The sequence below is a fragment of the Acomys russatus genome, chromosome 8 (assembly GCF_903995435.1).
Source record: "Acomys russatus chromosome 8, mAcoRus1.1, whole genome shotgun sequence".
NCBI classification, from domain to species: Eukaryota; Metazoa; Chordata; class Mammalia; order Rodentia; family Muridae; genus Acomys; species Acomys russatus.
Genome location: NC_067144.1, coordinates 72,306,336 through 72,322,769, shown reverse-complemented (window position 1 = coordinate 72,322,769; position 16,434 = coordinate 72,306,336). Strand labels below are relative to the sequence as shown.

Below are 16,434 nucleotides of genomic sequence, written 5' to 3'. Positions count from 1 at the left end.
ACCAACAGTCCTGTTAGTGACCTGAATAAAGCTGTCACCTCACCAAGCTGGGTTTAGGTAGCATTGGTCTTTCATTGGTACCCTATCTGGCACAAAGAGACTTTTGTTCACCAATGACTGCCGGGGCTGAGCAGGCTCCATGGATATAGCACCTGCTCTTCACCTGTCAAGGAACAGGAAGCATCCAGAAGGGCCAACAGGACTCACCAGACAGGTATAAAATGGGAAAAAAAACAGAATGATTTCCAGATTGTTCCTTTGCACCAGAACGTTGGCGTCCACTAGTGCTGCACACAGGGATTTCACCTGCAACGACAAATCGAGTGCTTGTTCCGAAGATCCCAACACCCTCTGCGTCTCACCGTGCTGCCATAGAAATGAGGTAACTTGGGCTGGGAGTGACATGGCATCAGGTAACACAGGAGGCTGGGAATGGGGCACAGGGCTTCAAGCTCTAGGGCCACCGGGGCTACATGACATGAAGATGATTACAGCTGGAAACCTCACTGCTTCACCTGAGAGCTGAGGGGACAGACTACATGGCCAGTTCAAGATATTAAACTCTGTGATCTCACACAGGATCCAACAGGGACCTCGCATAAAACTAAAGGGAGACACAGGGTCCAGCAGATCCCAAGGTCAGGCTGTACCTACTGAGGTCCTCTCTCAGTACAGACAGGAGGGTACAGGTGCACCAAGGCCGAAAGCCACAGACAAAGGCTTGTGGGAACGTATAAGGTTATGAGAAGTGGTGCTGAGTCTGAGGAGAAAACAGGTGCGTGATCGGCTGGGAGCAGGCACTAGGAAGGCCCTCAACTGGGACTGTGTGAGTTACATGTCATGCAAGCACAAGGCAAGTGTGAGCAAAGCCATGCTTTACAAAAGCAATCTCTTAGCAACTGGTAAAGAACAGGTCAGAGTGTGGTGGAGGTAGCCATCGGGAGGACTGCTGGCCTGAGGGAGACTTACAGGGCGGTGGAAAGGGGGAACAAACATCCCACACTCACGGGGCGGGGATGAGGGACATCCTATATCCCATCACAGCCAGAAGGGCTCTGCAATTCTGTCACGCGGTCCTCAGAAGCAATTCCTGCTCTAGACGTTGTAACCCACTAATTTATTCTGGAAACACTGATCCCAAGTGTGGGCTCGCTACCAGGTGGCGACAGACGGCACACCACCAGGCACAGGGTCACGGTTGGCGAGGGTAAAGCCTGGGATGCTCCCATTACCACAGTCAAGAGAAGGGCTGAAGCTGCCGGGGAAGGCAGGTTACCTCGAAGAGCCCGGATTAGGAAGCTGGGCAACCCCGACATTTAGGTGTGATGGCAGCCAAAGAGCACCAGAGCAGAAAAGACGGCTAAGGGTCACGGGAGTGGGGTGGGGGGTGGGGGTGGGGGGTGGGAGGGGGAGGAGGCTTCTGAGCACCTGTGTGCACAGCCATGGGCCACTGAGGAGCCATGCTGCCGGGGCAGGAGAGCTGGCTCAGTGCACAGAGTGTTTGGCTGCTCTTCCACAGGACGGAGAAGCCACGTCCACATCCCTGGGGGGGAGCGCGGCACCTACCGTGAGCTGGTAATCTGTACCCAGCATGTACTTCTGCTCCTTGACCGGTGTCTCCCTGCTCATGTGGGTCACCACAAACAAGGAGGCGGGGAGGCGGATGGAGGGGCTTGTCAGAACGCTCCCCCACAGGGCACCATAGAACACCTCCCGGCCCACGACCAGAGACAGTCTCAGGAGCAGGGCATCGGTCCTGTGGGTGAAAGGCGGCAAGGTTTCAGGGATCCTCCCACCTTCGGCACTGGATGAGCCCCACCCTTGAGGTCCTGCCGCTGCCCCCCATCCCCGAAGAGCATGACACTCATGGGTTCACCCTGGCCAGGAAACCTCATCTTCTAGCTGCTCCAAACCGCTGTCACCTCTAAACTGCTGTACTTTCCCACCCAGCAGCTGTCATGCTCAATCCTGATTTGCTAACACAAGTGTGTCACCCAAAGGTGCGGAATCCTACCCAACATGCAACCTGTGACCAGTCACACATGTGGCACACAGAACTTCTCTGAGGATGGGATTCAGCCTGCTAAGCTTGGTGACAAGTGCCTTTACCTGCTGAGCCATTGTCCCTTTTATTACATTTTTAATAGATTTATTTTAAGTTATGTTACATGTCTGTGGTGTTTGTGTGTGCGTGTGCCTACAGAGGGTATGGGGGGGGGGCACCAGATGCCCTGGAGACAGAGTTACAGGAGGTTGCAAGCACCCAACACACAAAGTGGGAACCAGACTCCAGGCTTCTTACACTTGATCTTAGCCAAAAGGCCGAGGAGAGATCTCTAGGCCTCTTAAAGCAGGTACTGCTTTTAACTGCTGAGCCATCCCTACAGCCCCACAAAATTAGTCCACATGTGTGTGAGCATGCGCACATATGTGTGTACACGTGTGTAGTGTGTGTGCTTGTGTGTTCAGTATGTATATGTGCACACATGTACAGCAAGAACAGGGAGGTCAGAGGACAACTTGAACAAGTTGCTCTCTCCTCCCCCATGTGGGTCCTGGGTATCTAGACTCAGGACATGAGGCTTACCCTAACTGTTGGCCACTTGGCAGCCCCCTCTATTTTTTATACAGGGTGTCTCTGGTATCCCAGCCAGCTTCCTGTCTCGGCCTCCGGAGTATTGGGACCACAGGTGTCAGCCATCAGGCCTGGCACACTTCTTATCACTACTTAATCTCCCCGTGACAAGTGCCACTGTCAGTGCATCAGGCCTGTTTTTCCACAGATGCCAGAACAAGGCTCTGCTCTGCGGTGCTGGCACTGAAGACCGCCCTCAGGCTGCTGACCCAGCGGAGAGGTCACCTCACGACTAAGCTGGCTCATCATCTGCAGGACTCCATTTAAGAACCTGAGAGGCAAGAAGGCGGGGGCCAGCTCTGAGGGAAGAGCAGCTCACAGAGTCTCTCAGCTCAGCCCTTCTGTGTTCAGATCTCAGCTGTGGGACCTGGGACAGGCCTGCTCTCAGCAGGATCTACCCGCCACACAGGGCAGAGCCAAGAGTCTGCCCCATGGGGATGGTGGTGCACAGGGAATGGGAGTGTCTGCGTAAAAACTCAGTACAGGGCAACAGAGTGGGCACACAGGCCAGTGCACTGGATACCCCAAGTGCCCCAGTTCCTTCATGCCCCAGGCCAGGTGAGTGTGACACACCATTGGCACCAGCAAGACCTGCCACCTGAAGACCGCCCCACACCAGCCACCTTCAGCTTGCTTTATGATTTCAGAAACAAATAAATAAAAGGAAAGGAAAATATTTGCTCCAAATATATACTACATTTATATATTAAAAACTGCCAGGCGTGGTGGTGCACACCTTTAATCCCAGCACTTGGGAGGCAGAGGCAGGAGGATCACTGTGAGTTCGAGGTCAGGCTGGTCTACAAAGTGAGTCCAGGACAGCAAGGACTCACAGAGAAACCCTGTCTCAAAAAACAAAACAAAACAAAAACCCTAAGAATGAGTCTGGGTGATTAATACAGAGACTCACAGCTGAGCAAAATGCCGCGACTCAATGACTGTGGAGTGTTCTGCCCACACAGAGCCCCTGTGTCACTCTCCTCCCCTGAGGCTCCGGGCAGAGAAACACTGTAGGAGCCTGAGGCTGAGAGCAGTGCTGGGACAGCAGCTTCTTAGGTGACAAGGGCTGTGAGCTCATCAGCTCACAGAACCTGGGGTTACCTGGTTAAGACAGAGCTTTTGCTGATGAGGCCCCCCTTCCTGAGGGGCTATGGGCACTTAAGTTAGCTGCTGGGGGTCACTTTCTGCAATGGCATTGCTCTGCTCTTCAGGAAGCCCTGTCCAAACTCCATGGGTGGCAAACAAGAAAGACACGAGAGTAGGAGGGGTCTTGTTGGGAAGGGGCTGAGAGGGTCAGCGAGCACAAGAAAGATTAAAATTCATTATGTAAATATATGAAACTGACAAATAAAAAATTAATAAGAGTTTTAAATGAAACCTTATTGCCTCATAAAATATTTGTAGGAAACAATACATCGGATCTTAGAAAAGCAAGGATGAGAAGGTACAAGCCAAGCCAAGGGTCTGGGGAAGTACACAGACAAGCCAAGGGTCTGGGGAAGTACACAGACGGTTCTGTGGCTGAAGGCATTAATTCATCTTCTATTAAAAGCAGACCATACAAACAAAGCTTGGCTTTGCTCAGCTCTGAAAACACAGCAAGAGCTATAGGACCAGGCAGAAGCAGCACCCCGCAGCTGAGTTATATGCTCAGGATTTGCTGTGTGCCTGGGACACAGTCCCTCAAGGCAGCCTCTGCACTGGAAGTGAGGCTCCCACGTAAGGGAGAGACTCCTTACCAGAGGATTGCTTTAGGAATCCCCTTCCCTGACCTAGAAAAAACCCACTGTGAGCACCAGACACACACACACACACACACACACGCTCCATACTGTTCCTGTGTCCTTTTGGTCACAACACACCATCCCCAAAGTCAAAGCCATAGGATGCTGGCAGCTTCATAGCTTCAGCCCACGAAAGGCTCCACCATCTTAATCTATGAAACTCACTTTTGTTGTTGTTGTTTGTTTTCGGTTTTTGGGACAGGGTTTTTCTGTGTAGCCTTGGCTGTTCTGGAATTCACTCTGTAGACCAGGCTGGCCTCGAACTCAGACATCTACTTTCTTTGCCTCCTGAGTGCTGGGGTTAAAGGCATGAGCTATCACACACAGGCAGAACCCTAAACTTCTCATTCACAATCAACTGACAGTAACCATCACCTCCACAACCCTCCACACCCATTCTCCCTGGCTGCTGCCACTCTGTCCCTTCTGCAGACACAAGCTCCATCAACTGACACTGGCATTCACAGAATGTGGAGCAAGTGAGTGGCCTGCCTACAGATGGCCTCACAGGCCCCAAGCTTCTCACAACCCTGGCTCTGCCACTATTTGCCTAAATGGACAGACAGGAGGCCGAGTTGTCACAAGCCTGCATAGCTTGGTGTGACCCTGCGACACAGAACAGGCAACACAAATATGCATAACTACCATGAGGTATTCAAATTAGCATTTCTAAGTGCAGGAACAACCCTGCAGTCCCGGCTACTGGGACACGGAGGCTGGCCAGCCGGTCACAGGAGCCCGGGGATGGAAGACCAGTCTCCGGAACAGAAGAATCGGGTTTCCCAACCTCACACTGCTGACGCGGGGCTGGTGCTTTGTCCTGGGAGCAGCTTATAAACTTAGGATGCCTGCAGCACTGTAGGCCTCTACTATTTACACAGCAGCAGCCAACCCACCCCAAAATCCTCAGCCAGGGACAGTGCCAGGTCCTGCCGAGCTTGCCCTGCAGGGAGAGCAGTACCACCCTGCAGGTGAAGGGCCACTGATTATGCTGTTGCTGTGGAGACAGGGTCTCACTATGTAGTCGGGGCTATCTTCAAACTCAGGGTGAGCCTCCTGTCTCTATCTCCCAAATATTGGGAATGCCTGTGTGTACTTAGGAGCCACAGATTTAAATGGTCATTTCTAGTAAGTCAGGTCTCCTACCCTTTTCCTTTTCCTCCCTGTGGACTTCTGAGGAGAATGTCACTATAAACAGCCTCGACTGGCCAGAAGTTGCTATGTAATCCTGGCTGGTCCTGCCTCAGACCCTCCGGTGCTGGGATCACAGGCATGTGTCACTACACCTGGCCTCACGTTTCTGCAGTCCTACAGCCATCAAGGCACTCGCCTCCCTCTACTCCAGGAAAAGCGCTAAGTGAGCATTTTCTCCTCCTAATCTTGATCTCTTACCATATCAAGGCACAGATGTACAGCTACGGGTACCTTCAAATGGACTCAGGGACAGGATCAGGAAGTAAGTCTCAAAGGATTATAAGGCCAGAATGAGGACACTGTCCACATTGGCCCAGAGTCCTGTTTGTGTTCCCTGAGAGCCCCAAACAGGGAACAGTCCCCCCACACATGAAAGTAGTGTGTTCTCATCTTCACAGCTGGGCCTAGCCCAGCCCTTCACAGCATCCCCAGCATGGACACTGTGACCTTAGCCCAGCCCTTCACAGCATCCCCAGCATGGACACTGTGACCCTAGCCCAGCCCTTCACAGCATCTCCAGTATGGACACTGTGACCCTAGCCCAGCCCTTCACAGCATCCCCAGCATGGACACTGTGACCCTAGCCCAGCCCTTCACAGCATCCCCAGCATGGACACTGTGACCCTAGCCCAGCCCTTCACAGCATCCCCAGCATGGACACTGTGACCCTAGGCCAGCCCTTCACAGCATCCCCAGCATGGACACTGTGACCCTAGCCCAGCCCTTCACAGCATCCCCAGCATGGACACTGTGACCCTAGCCCAGCCCTTCACAGCACCTCCAGTATGGACACTGTGACCCTGGCATCTTCTTCCTATCTGTGCATGAGAATTACTGGCTGGGGCATTCTGCTCTGTTCCTAGCGGCCTAGCGGCCTAGTTCTTAGACTTTCTCAGACTAAAACAGAAATAGCACAAGACCATCATGCAGGGTCAGCTCACTCTCTGTGCCTGTACACCACACGCCCAGGGGTGATAAAGTCTCTGAGCAGCATCTACCGCGGGAAGCTGATCACCACTTCCGGGTGCGGCAGACACCAGGGTGCCGGCTAAGTCTATTCAATGATTCACGCAGCTACCCAGTTCTGGGTTCAATGTCAAGAAATCACAATGTTGAGAGGAAAAAACCACTAATATTAAACAACATTAACAACTGTTCAAACAAACTCTCATTTATCAGCCAACAGAGCAAACAAAAGCCACTCCAACTTTTAACATGTTTCTAGTGTGAGTAACACAGATTTGAAGGGCAGCAAGAGACCTTTGGGGAACTAACCAATGTATTAATCTCTCAGAGAATGTAAAAGCTCAAATAACTCATATTACAGACACTTGTGGTTACACACAAACACACACACACACACACACACACACACACACACACACATCTGTTATCACAACCAGAACTTGCAGGAAGTCACCCTGTGTCGTGACTACTCAGTCCACATACTCCCAAATCTCACCCTGTGCTGGCCACCATGTGGGGCGCCAGGCCAGATTCTTTCTCCACAGAAGTGACAGTAATTTTGGGAAACTGAGGACTGAGCTAAGCAAAGCCTCCAGCAGGCCACATGCAAATTTCCGCATAGGTTTGTCCAAACCCAGTATAGATGCAAATGTAGCACTGGCCACAACACTCCAGGCTACTGTGAGCTTAGGGGACACTCCCAGTACAGCTGGGGCTGACTTGTTCATTCCACAGAGCCCAGGCAGTGCCCAATGCGTGCGAAGGTGATGTGACCAAGGCCTGGAACAGGAGAGGCAAGGAGAGCGTGGGGCCAGCACACAGGGGTGTGTATGAGCAGTCAGCAGGCACCACAGACTGGTCACAAAATGGGCCCTGTCACCAGTGGCTAATCCAGCAACATCTCTCAGAGTAGTCAACATGGACAGGAATTCTCTGTAAGTCCTAAAATAAAAAATTAAGTTAACTTTAGAAGGGCTCTGCGCACGAGCAATGGTCTGCACAGCCGCACGCCTGCTGCTGAAGGCTGTTAAGAGCCCTGCTCTGGCCGCAGGTGGCGGCACATGCCTGGGACCCTAGCACTTGGGAGGCAGAGCTTGAGGCTGCGGATTGCAGTTACTGTGACACCAGTTGGGCTCCATGACGTAGCAAAGATCCCTGTGTTGGGTCGGGCATGGTGGTGCACGCCTGTAATCCCAGTACTGAGGCAGAGGCAGGCGGATCTCTGTGAGTTTGAGGCCAGCCTGGTCTACAAAATGAGTCCAGGACAGCCAGGGTAACACAGAGAAGCCACCCCCCACTCTCAGTAGCCCAACTGGTGTCAAAATACACACACACACACACACACACACACACACACACACACATCCCTGTGTCAATAAAAAGGATGAAAAGGAGACGAGAGAAGCCTGCTTTGCAGCCAGCTGGCTCCTCTAAGTGCTGCCTGTTAAGGAGCCTCGCTTTGCCTTACTGTTCAGAAGCTGAAAGCCTGGTTCTGGAACCTGAACCACATCAGTCGGACCCCCAGCTTTGCTGCTCCTTGTGGTGGGACTAGAACCCTGATCATGTTCCCTGCCTCCACCAGAGGAGGCGTGGATGTGCATCCTCCACAGACTGTGACACTGTGGACCACTCTGGGGACAGGACAGACTAGGTGCCCAGCCTCTTCTCAAGGTCTGGGCCTAGTATAATCTCTCTAGCCTTTGACTTCCCCTCAGGTAAGTGCCACGGTGACGTTCTTGGGAGCATGGGGACTCTGTTAAGTGTCGAGCACAGAGAAATTTGGACCAGCTCGCCTCCTCCACACCTTCCAGCCCTGGGGTGGGGGTGGGGTGTGTGTGTGTGTGTGTGTGTGTGTGTGTGTGTGTGTGTATTTCTTACAATGAAGCAGGAGACCCCAGACCTGGACATGTACAGGCAGCACAGCACCCCAGAACGACGTCCACCGACCTGTCGTAGATCTCGGAGCCCTCTTCCAGGCCGGGCAGCAGGCCCACCAGGAAGGCCTGTAGGCTGGGCAGGAGCAGCTTCTGCAGCGGGAGGAGGTACTTCTCATACAGGCTGAGCAGCACAGGCCGAACGGACACAGCGGCGTAGGCCAGCAGGGGAAACAAGCCGCAGCTTTGAGAGACAGGAGGGGCAGGTGAGACGCGTGGCCACAGCTTCCACACTGCCAGCCTGGCCACAGCTTCCATAGGACCAGCCTGGCCATAGCCTCCACAGGACCAGCCTGGCCACAGCCTCCACAGGACCAGCCTGGCCACAGCCTCCACAGGACCAGCCTGGCCACAGCCTCCACAGGACCAGCCTGGCCACAGCCTCCACAGGAACAGCCTGGCCACAGCCTCCACAGGAACAGCCTGGCCACAGCCTCCACAGGAACAGCCTGGCCACAGCCTCCACAGGAACAGCCTGGCCACAGCTTCCACAGGACCAGCCTGGCCACAGCCTCCACAGGAACAGCCTGGCCACAGCCTCCACAGGAACAGCCTGGCCACAGCCTCTACAGGAGGTTTGGGGTTCGGCTTTGGAACATTTATGTGCTGGAGATGAAACCCAGGGCCTCACACAGGCAAAGGCAGCACTCTGCCCTCGTCCCAGGTGGGAATTTTAAAGAGCAATAAGACCATTTAACCGGTGATAGATCCACATTTGGTCACATGACACCATTAAGTAAAAAGCAGTCAACTAAGGTCTCTTATGCTCATGCATGGAGCCGGGATGCAGGTGTTTTTGACGGTGACCTACCTCTTGGTGATGGCCTGGTGGCTGTGTGAAGGTGACCTACCTCCTGGTGATGGCCTGGTGGCTGTGTGAAGGTGACCTACCTCCTGGTGATGGCCTGGTGGCTGTGTGAAGGTGACCTATCTCCTGGTGATGGTCTGGTGGCTGTGTGAAGGTGGCCTATCTCCTGGTGATGGTCTGGTGGCTGTGTGAAGGTGACCTACCTCCTGGTGGTGGCCTGGTGGCTGTGTGAAGGTGACCTACCTCCTGGTGATGGCCTGGTGGCTGTGTGAAGGTGACCTATCTCCTGGTGATGTCTGGTGGCTGTGTGAAGGTGACCTATCTCCTGGTGATGGCCTGGTGGCTGTGTGAAGGTAACCGATCTCCTGGTGATGGTCTGGTGGCTGTGTGAAGGTGACCTATCTCCTGGTGATGGTCTGGTGGCTGTGTGAAGGTGGCCTATCTCCTGGTGATGGTCTGGTGGCTGTGTGAAGGTGACCTACCTCCTGGTGGTGGCCTGGTGGCTGTGTGAAGGTGGCCTACCTCCTGGTGATGGCCTGGTGGCTGTGTGAAGGTGGCCTACCTCCTGGTGGTGGCCTGGTGGCTGTGTGAAGGTGGCCTACCTCCTGGTGGTGGCCTGGTGGCTGTGTGAAGGTGGCCTACCTCCTGGTGGTGGCCTGGTGGCTGTGTGAAGGTGACCTACCTCCTGGTGGTGGCCTGGTGGCTGTGTGAAGGTGGCCTACCTCCTGGTGGTGGCCTGGTGGCTGTGTGAAGGTGGCCTATCTCCTGGTGATGGCCTGGTGGCTGTGTGAAGGTGGCCTACCTCCTGGTGGTGGCCTGGTGGCTGTGTGAAGGTGGCCTACCTCCTGGTGGTGGCCTGGTGGCTGTTTGAAGGTGGCCTACCTCCTGGTGGTGGCCTGGTGGCTGTGTGAAGGTGACCTACCTCCTGGTGGTGGCCTGGTGGCTGTGTGAAGGTGGCCTACCTCCTGGTGGTGGCCTGGTGGCTGTGTGAAGGTGGCCTACCTCCTGGTGGTGGCCTGGTGCTGTGTGAAGGTGGCCTACCTCCTGGTGGTGGCCTGGTGGCTGTGTGAAGGTGGCCTACCTCCTGGTGGTGGCCTGGTGGCTGTGTGAAGGTGGCCTACCTCCTGGTGGTGGCCTGGTGGCTGTGTGAAGGTGGCCTACCTCCTGGTGATGGCCTGGTGGCTGTGTGAAGGTGGCCTACCTCCTGGTGATGGCCTGGTGGCTGTGTGAAGGTAACCTATCTCCTGGTGGTGGCCTGGTGGCTGTGTGAAGGGGGCCTACCTCCTGGTGGTGGCCTGGTGGCTGTGTGTTTTTCTCCCCATGCATATTTGGCTTGCCACTTTCCTATCAACATTTTTTCCTGTAGAATTCCACGTAGCTAAGACTGACGGAGCTTCCGCTGTTCCTGCCTTCACTGCATTCCTGCTACCCTTGCGAGCATGCACTAACACATCTGGCTTCTCAGTGCTGGGATGGATGGAGCCCAGTGGCTCTGCGTGCTAGGGTGCTCTAGCGAGCAGCGGCAAGCCTAGCCCCTCACTTGTCACCGGCTGTGAACTGAGACACAGACATGGCCAGGCCCGGTGAAGAGTGCGCTAGAGCAGGAAGCAGCTGTACCTGTACAAGAACAAGTCCTTGGCCAGCCATTTGGTCCCCACGATCTTAAAGATGATCTCGTAGGTTTCCAGGGCCTTCAGGTGCACACCACTGGGCAGGGCGGGATGCAGGCACTGAGCTAGCCTCTTGCTGATGATGAGCCTCCGTGGCAGCAGGGAGTACTTCAGGTTGCTCTGCAGCGCCTGTGAGACAAGAAAAAAAACCGAGTAAGAGGGCAGCGTGCCGCTTACAGAGAAAAGCAAATCTGTGGAGGCCAGAGCACAGCGTGGGACTGTGAGGCCGACAGAGGGGTCATAAGGACATGCATGGGGCCTCCAGAGGCTCTTTGGGGGCCCTGAGTGGCTGAGAAGGCCCTGCAGATGCTGGGAAGGAGGCAGACAGCCTCTTGGTGGCTCAATGGCACCCCAGGCAGACAAAGGCTGTGTGCACCTCTATCTCAGGAGGGCAGAGGTCCCACAGAGATGAAGGGACACTGGCTGCAACCAGCACAGACAACATCCTCTCCCTACGAGGAACCTGCTGTGTGCACAGAAGCCCCGGGTGTTCGCTCAAGGAGGAGAGGGGTCTCGATCACCCCAGCTTCTTCAGCTTGGCTATCCAGCATGCTGTGCTGGGTGAGGCTCACTCATACATGGGGGACGGCAGCTTCTGGCATCTTTACCAACTAGGGATTGTGCTGGGAATGCAGGAGAAACCCACTGTAACTCACTGAAATAGGGAACAACAGTACCCCAAGCAAGCAGGACACAGAACCCTTCTTTGTATCAGTTTCTTAAGCTATGAACATAGCTCAGTGCTAGAGTGCTTGCTTGGTGTGTGCAGGGCCCTGGGTACTGAAAACAAACAGGAAAACCTCTTCTTTATGGCGCTGAGTGAGCAGAGGCAGAGCGACCACGGCTGGGAGGTTCCCAGCGACTGCCTTATAACCTGCCTGACGAAGCTGTGTGTCAGCTCACAGCCCCAGGCTATTTAGCACGTACACATCTGTACTGAGAGCACACAGAGTAAACTCCAGGTTCTCTGAGAGCCATCCACGGGCCCCCTCAACACCGCTGTCGCCTGCCTGGCCAACACCATTTCCACTTTCTTTTTATTTTTTGGGGTGTGGGCATGTGCGTTTGCACAAGTGTGTGGAGACGGCCAATGCTGGGTGTCTTCCGAAATCCTTCTCTACCTTCTAAACAACAAACAAGCAAAACCACTTATTTATTTGGTGTGTGGGGAGCACACAGGTGGGAAGTGAGTGTGTGAAGATCACAACACAATTTGCAGGCGTTTAGTTCTTTCCTTCCACCATGGGGACCTAGGGCTCCAGCTCAGGCTGGCCGGCTGGCCTGAGGACCTTTATCCTCGGAGCCCTCTCACCAGCCTTCCACCTCATTTCCCGGGACAGAATCTCTCACTGAAGCTGGCACTGGCTAAGCCACTGGGCTGGCTGGCGAGCAAGCCCCTGGGGTGCCCACCTTTACGGGGTGCACTGCTACACCTGCTTTTCCACGTGGCTCCTGGGAGACCGATGCCAGGCCCCCATGCCTGCATTGCAAGCACTTTGCCCATGGGGACATCGCCCCAGCCTGTTACTCCGTCACAACACAGAGCAGGGTTGGTTTTCTGCCTACACTCTGCAGTGCCTCACCTGAGAACCCCCACACCCACCTCCCTCACTCTTCCCCACGCATGACTCAGCTTAGTCTCCTCGCAGGGTGGCAGCTGGTCGCCCAGATAGGGCACTTCCTGCCCACAACTCTGGGGCGAAGAGCGTCTTATCCACCTCTGCAGTCTTCAGCGTGCCAGCCTGCAGTGCTTGACAGCAAGCAGCTGGCCGGAATCTGTGCTGTATTGGATGTGTTACCACCCCAGGTGAGATTGCCAGCCCTGGGCCCTCGGGGCCATGACAGTTTTCTGCTTCTAAACAAAGATATTGCTTCCACTTCTAAAACAAGTGGAGCTAGGGGGGTTGATAAAGATGAGAATATTTTTCATCAGAAGTCTGTGGTCTACACGAACTCTCAAATTTCATACAACTATACCTTTAAGAAAAAATAGATAAACTACAGATTGTCAAGAGGTATCTTTTTTGCCCGGCATGGTGGCTCACACCTGTAATCCTAGCACTCTGGGAGGCAGAGGCAGGTGGATCACTGTGAGTTCAAGGCCCGCCTGGTCGATGAAGCAAGCCCAGGACAGCCACAGGCTGTCAGACAGAAACCCTGTGTAAAACAAACAAAAGAAAAAAAGAAAAGTATCTTTTTTGTCTGTTTTTTTAGACAAGGTTTCACTGTGTAGCCCTTGCTGTCCTGGAATTTATTCTGTAGACTACCAAGAATATCTTGAGCCTGCCCAGTTGTGCACACCTCTAATTCCAGCACTCGGGAGGCAGAGGCAGGCAGATTACTGTGAGTTCGAGGCCAGCCTGGTCTACAAAGTGAGTCCAGGACAGCCAAGGCTACACAGAGAAACCTTGTCTCCAAAAACCAAAAACCCCTAACCACCACCACCAACAACAAAATCAAAAACCCAACCAACCAACCAAAGAAGCATCTTAAAAGGCTGGGGCCATAGTTCAGCTGGTAGATTGTTTGCCCAGCATACATAAAGTCCTGGGTTCAATCCCTTGCAAGGCACAAAGCAGACACAGTGACACATGCCTGTCATCCCAACACTAAGGAGGCAGGGACAAGAGGATCAAAACTCAAGGTAATCCTAGACTACACAGAGAGTTCAAGGCCAGCTAGGATGTGAGATCCTAGCCCAAGGTGGAGGGGCCGGGGGCGGGGAAGTATTTTAATTCATTATTTGGGAAGGGTCTAATATTCTAAAAGGGAGAGAAGTCCAGTAAAGGAATTGAGGTGGCCACTTAAGTCACAAGCTGTAATAAGAGGGTAGGAACACACCGACAGAGAAAGCAGAGAGGAAACAAATGTGGGCGCTGACCAGGAAACAGCGAGTTTCATGGGGGTCATTTTCAAGCACACAGAAGAACATGCAAAGAAGCCAGGAGGCAGATGAGTGGAGGGCTGGTCCTACACACTTCGATGCTCTCTGTGACCAGTGGCTGAGGGTGACAGGGAGCCCGACGCTCATGCAGACGCTGCCGTCACTGTAACAGCTGTTCCTGACAACATGGGTTTCTCTTTCCAAGTCCACACCAAGGCCCGTGTATGTCCCGTGTATTCTAAGGGCCTGCTGCTGTACAAGGCAGGCAGCAGGGGCTCATGAGCACGTGCACAGAATAGGATGGCCATGAGGTATACTCAAGCCAATATGGTCCATGGACTATGAGACTGGCATTTCCCCAAAGAATCCGATGACCCTAACCAGCCAGAACCAAGTATGAGGAAGAAGATCTACATCCTCTGTCCCTTCTACCCTTCTTTCTCTCCTACCTCGGGTTGGGGGAGGGGGCTGGAAGGGAGGTAGAGGCAGTAAGGAACCCAAAATAGAGTTTTTTTAGAAACCCTAGCACCTACACCTCTGTCTCACAGCCACAAGGGAGCTTGGGAGCTATGACCCATCTTCCTTCAGAACAGTTACTTCTGACACTTGAGACTCTAAGCACTGTCACCGTGCCTAGCCAGTCACTGTCACCTCTGCCAATAACACACCTCAGCTCCCATCTGCACAAGTGTCTGACATCACGACATCCGACCTGGCTGAGAAAACTGTGAGGACATCAAGTGTGCTGGTGTTACAAAGGGAGCCCAGGCCAGGGGTGGCTGCCCTCTCGCGGGTGGCCAACCTCCTCCACCTCTGGTGCAGGGGGAGGAGGCGATCTCCCGTATACACTTCCAGTCCTGGAGACATTTCCCTGCACTAACTTGGGGCCCCCTGTGCCTAACGCCCATTCTCATCCCTCACACCGGCCTCACTGGCCTGGGTGGGGAGGGCTCTTTCCCTCTGCTGCGCTTTCCAACCCGTGTGAGAACCCACTGCAGAACAGGGATCTCAGTGAGGAAGGCTAGTGAATGCCCCCAGGGCAGGTCACAGTTGAGTAGGTCACACTGGGGTTTGTCTTCAGGAAGCTGCAAACCCAGATTGTTTGGCCAGTGCACATGACATACACAGCTCAGGAGAAACAGACTACAAATACAGAATAAGGTCAGAGAACAGAAAAGCGGGGAAGGGAAAATAGTTTTCAAAATCATTTTCAGTCAGATCCGTGGGAAAGGAAAGACTACAATTAAACATGAAACTACACTTCCTTATTTATTTCACTCACGAACTATATAACCCTGAAACTACAATTAGAAAATAATTACAACACCCTTGACCCCATTCACATCCATAGTGCAGCAGGCTGACCTGGAGACAAACTAAGCGGGGCGAAGGTGTGATGTCTTCCCCCTGAGTTGTATATTGTCTGCTTAGTGTACAGAAGGTCCGGATTGGATCCTCAGTCCCCAAAATAAATAAATAATAAAACAAGAATAAAACGTAAGTTTGAAAGAAAAACAGGCTGAATTATAGCCTAGCTTCATGACTAGAAGCCAGGAAGGACCTCATTGTGTCCACCCAAGGGTGCCTCTGTGCCTCACTTCGCTCCTTCCAACCTGACACAGCCTGACTGCAGGGTCCTCTCTAGACTCAGCTGCATCCAGAAATGTGGACCGTGAGCTCAGAAGGTGTGCTCGCTCAGTGGGGACAAGTGTCTGCTTTACAGGCACGAGGACCTGAGGCCAGATCTAAAGCCCCAACATGACACGTAAAGCTCACGTGGCCACATGCACACTGCAGCCCTAGCCCCAGGGTTGGGTACGAGGTTGGGGGGGGGGGGAAGACATGAGGTTCACTTGGGTTTGCTGGTCATCAGCTTAGCTCCTTGTTCTCGTTCAGTGGGAGACTCTGATTCAACATCTCCCTCTGACCTCTGTGCGGATGCACTTACACATATGTGTATATGCTATAAACACACCATGCACAACACACACACATGCACAGACACACATGCACACAGAGACACACACACACACACACACACACAGAGCATAGTACAGAGTGCCCCTGTAGAAGACAATGGTTACTGCAGAGAGCCACATGCTGTCTGTATGAAATGTAAACAAGCCAATTTAACATGTCTCTCATCAAGCCAACAACGCACAACAGCCATCGCAGTAAACACTGCAAGCCTTGCTTTGGAAGCCTACCATCTTTACGGGGATGTCCATTTTACAAAGCAACAACAAAGCAGTAAGACTAGGTCAGGCTGGCCAGGTTACCAAGCTCCAGCCTGGGTCACAGCCTTGCCAAGGCACACCAACAGCGCCCTCTACACCAAACAGAACAAGAACGGATATTGAGTAATAATAAACTGGCCACATTAACGCAAGTCAGGACTGACAGCACCAGTGCTAACCCTAACTTGAGATAGATGGCAGTGACATGGTGTGTGTGTGTGTGTGTGTGTGTGTGTGTGTGTGTGTGTGTCTGTAAAGAGACAAACTGGCCTCTCCGAGAGCCACTGCTGGGAGCTGGGAGCCCACAAGTAAGCACACTGGG

The 16,434-nt window shown here is 53.4% G+C and overlaps 1 protein-coding gene across 1 annotated transcript in view; it reads right to left on the bottom strand.

The window, feature by feature from the left end:
* Window positions 1-16,434, bottom strand: part of Dop1b (DOP1 leucine zipper like protein B) — a 101,227-nt gene that overhangs the window by 68,051 nt on the left and 16,742 nt on the right. The window contains exons 3-6 of the mRNA XM_051150281.1: window positions 10,939-11,120; window positions 8,527-8,697; window positions 1,567-1,756; window positions 208-306 (exon numbers count right to left, since the gene is read on the bottom strand). Of these exons, the coding sequence (XP_051006238.1) occupies window positions 208-306; window positions 1,567-1,756; window positions 8,527-8,697; window positions 10,939-11,120 (642 nt within the window). The remainder of the gene's footprint in view (window positions 1-207; window positions 307-1,566; window positions 1,757-8,526; window positions 8,698-10,938; window positions 11,121-16,434) is intronic.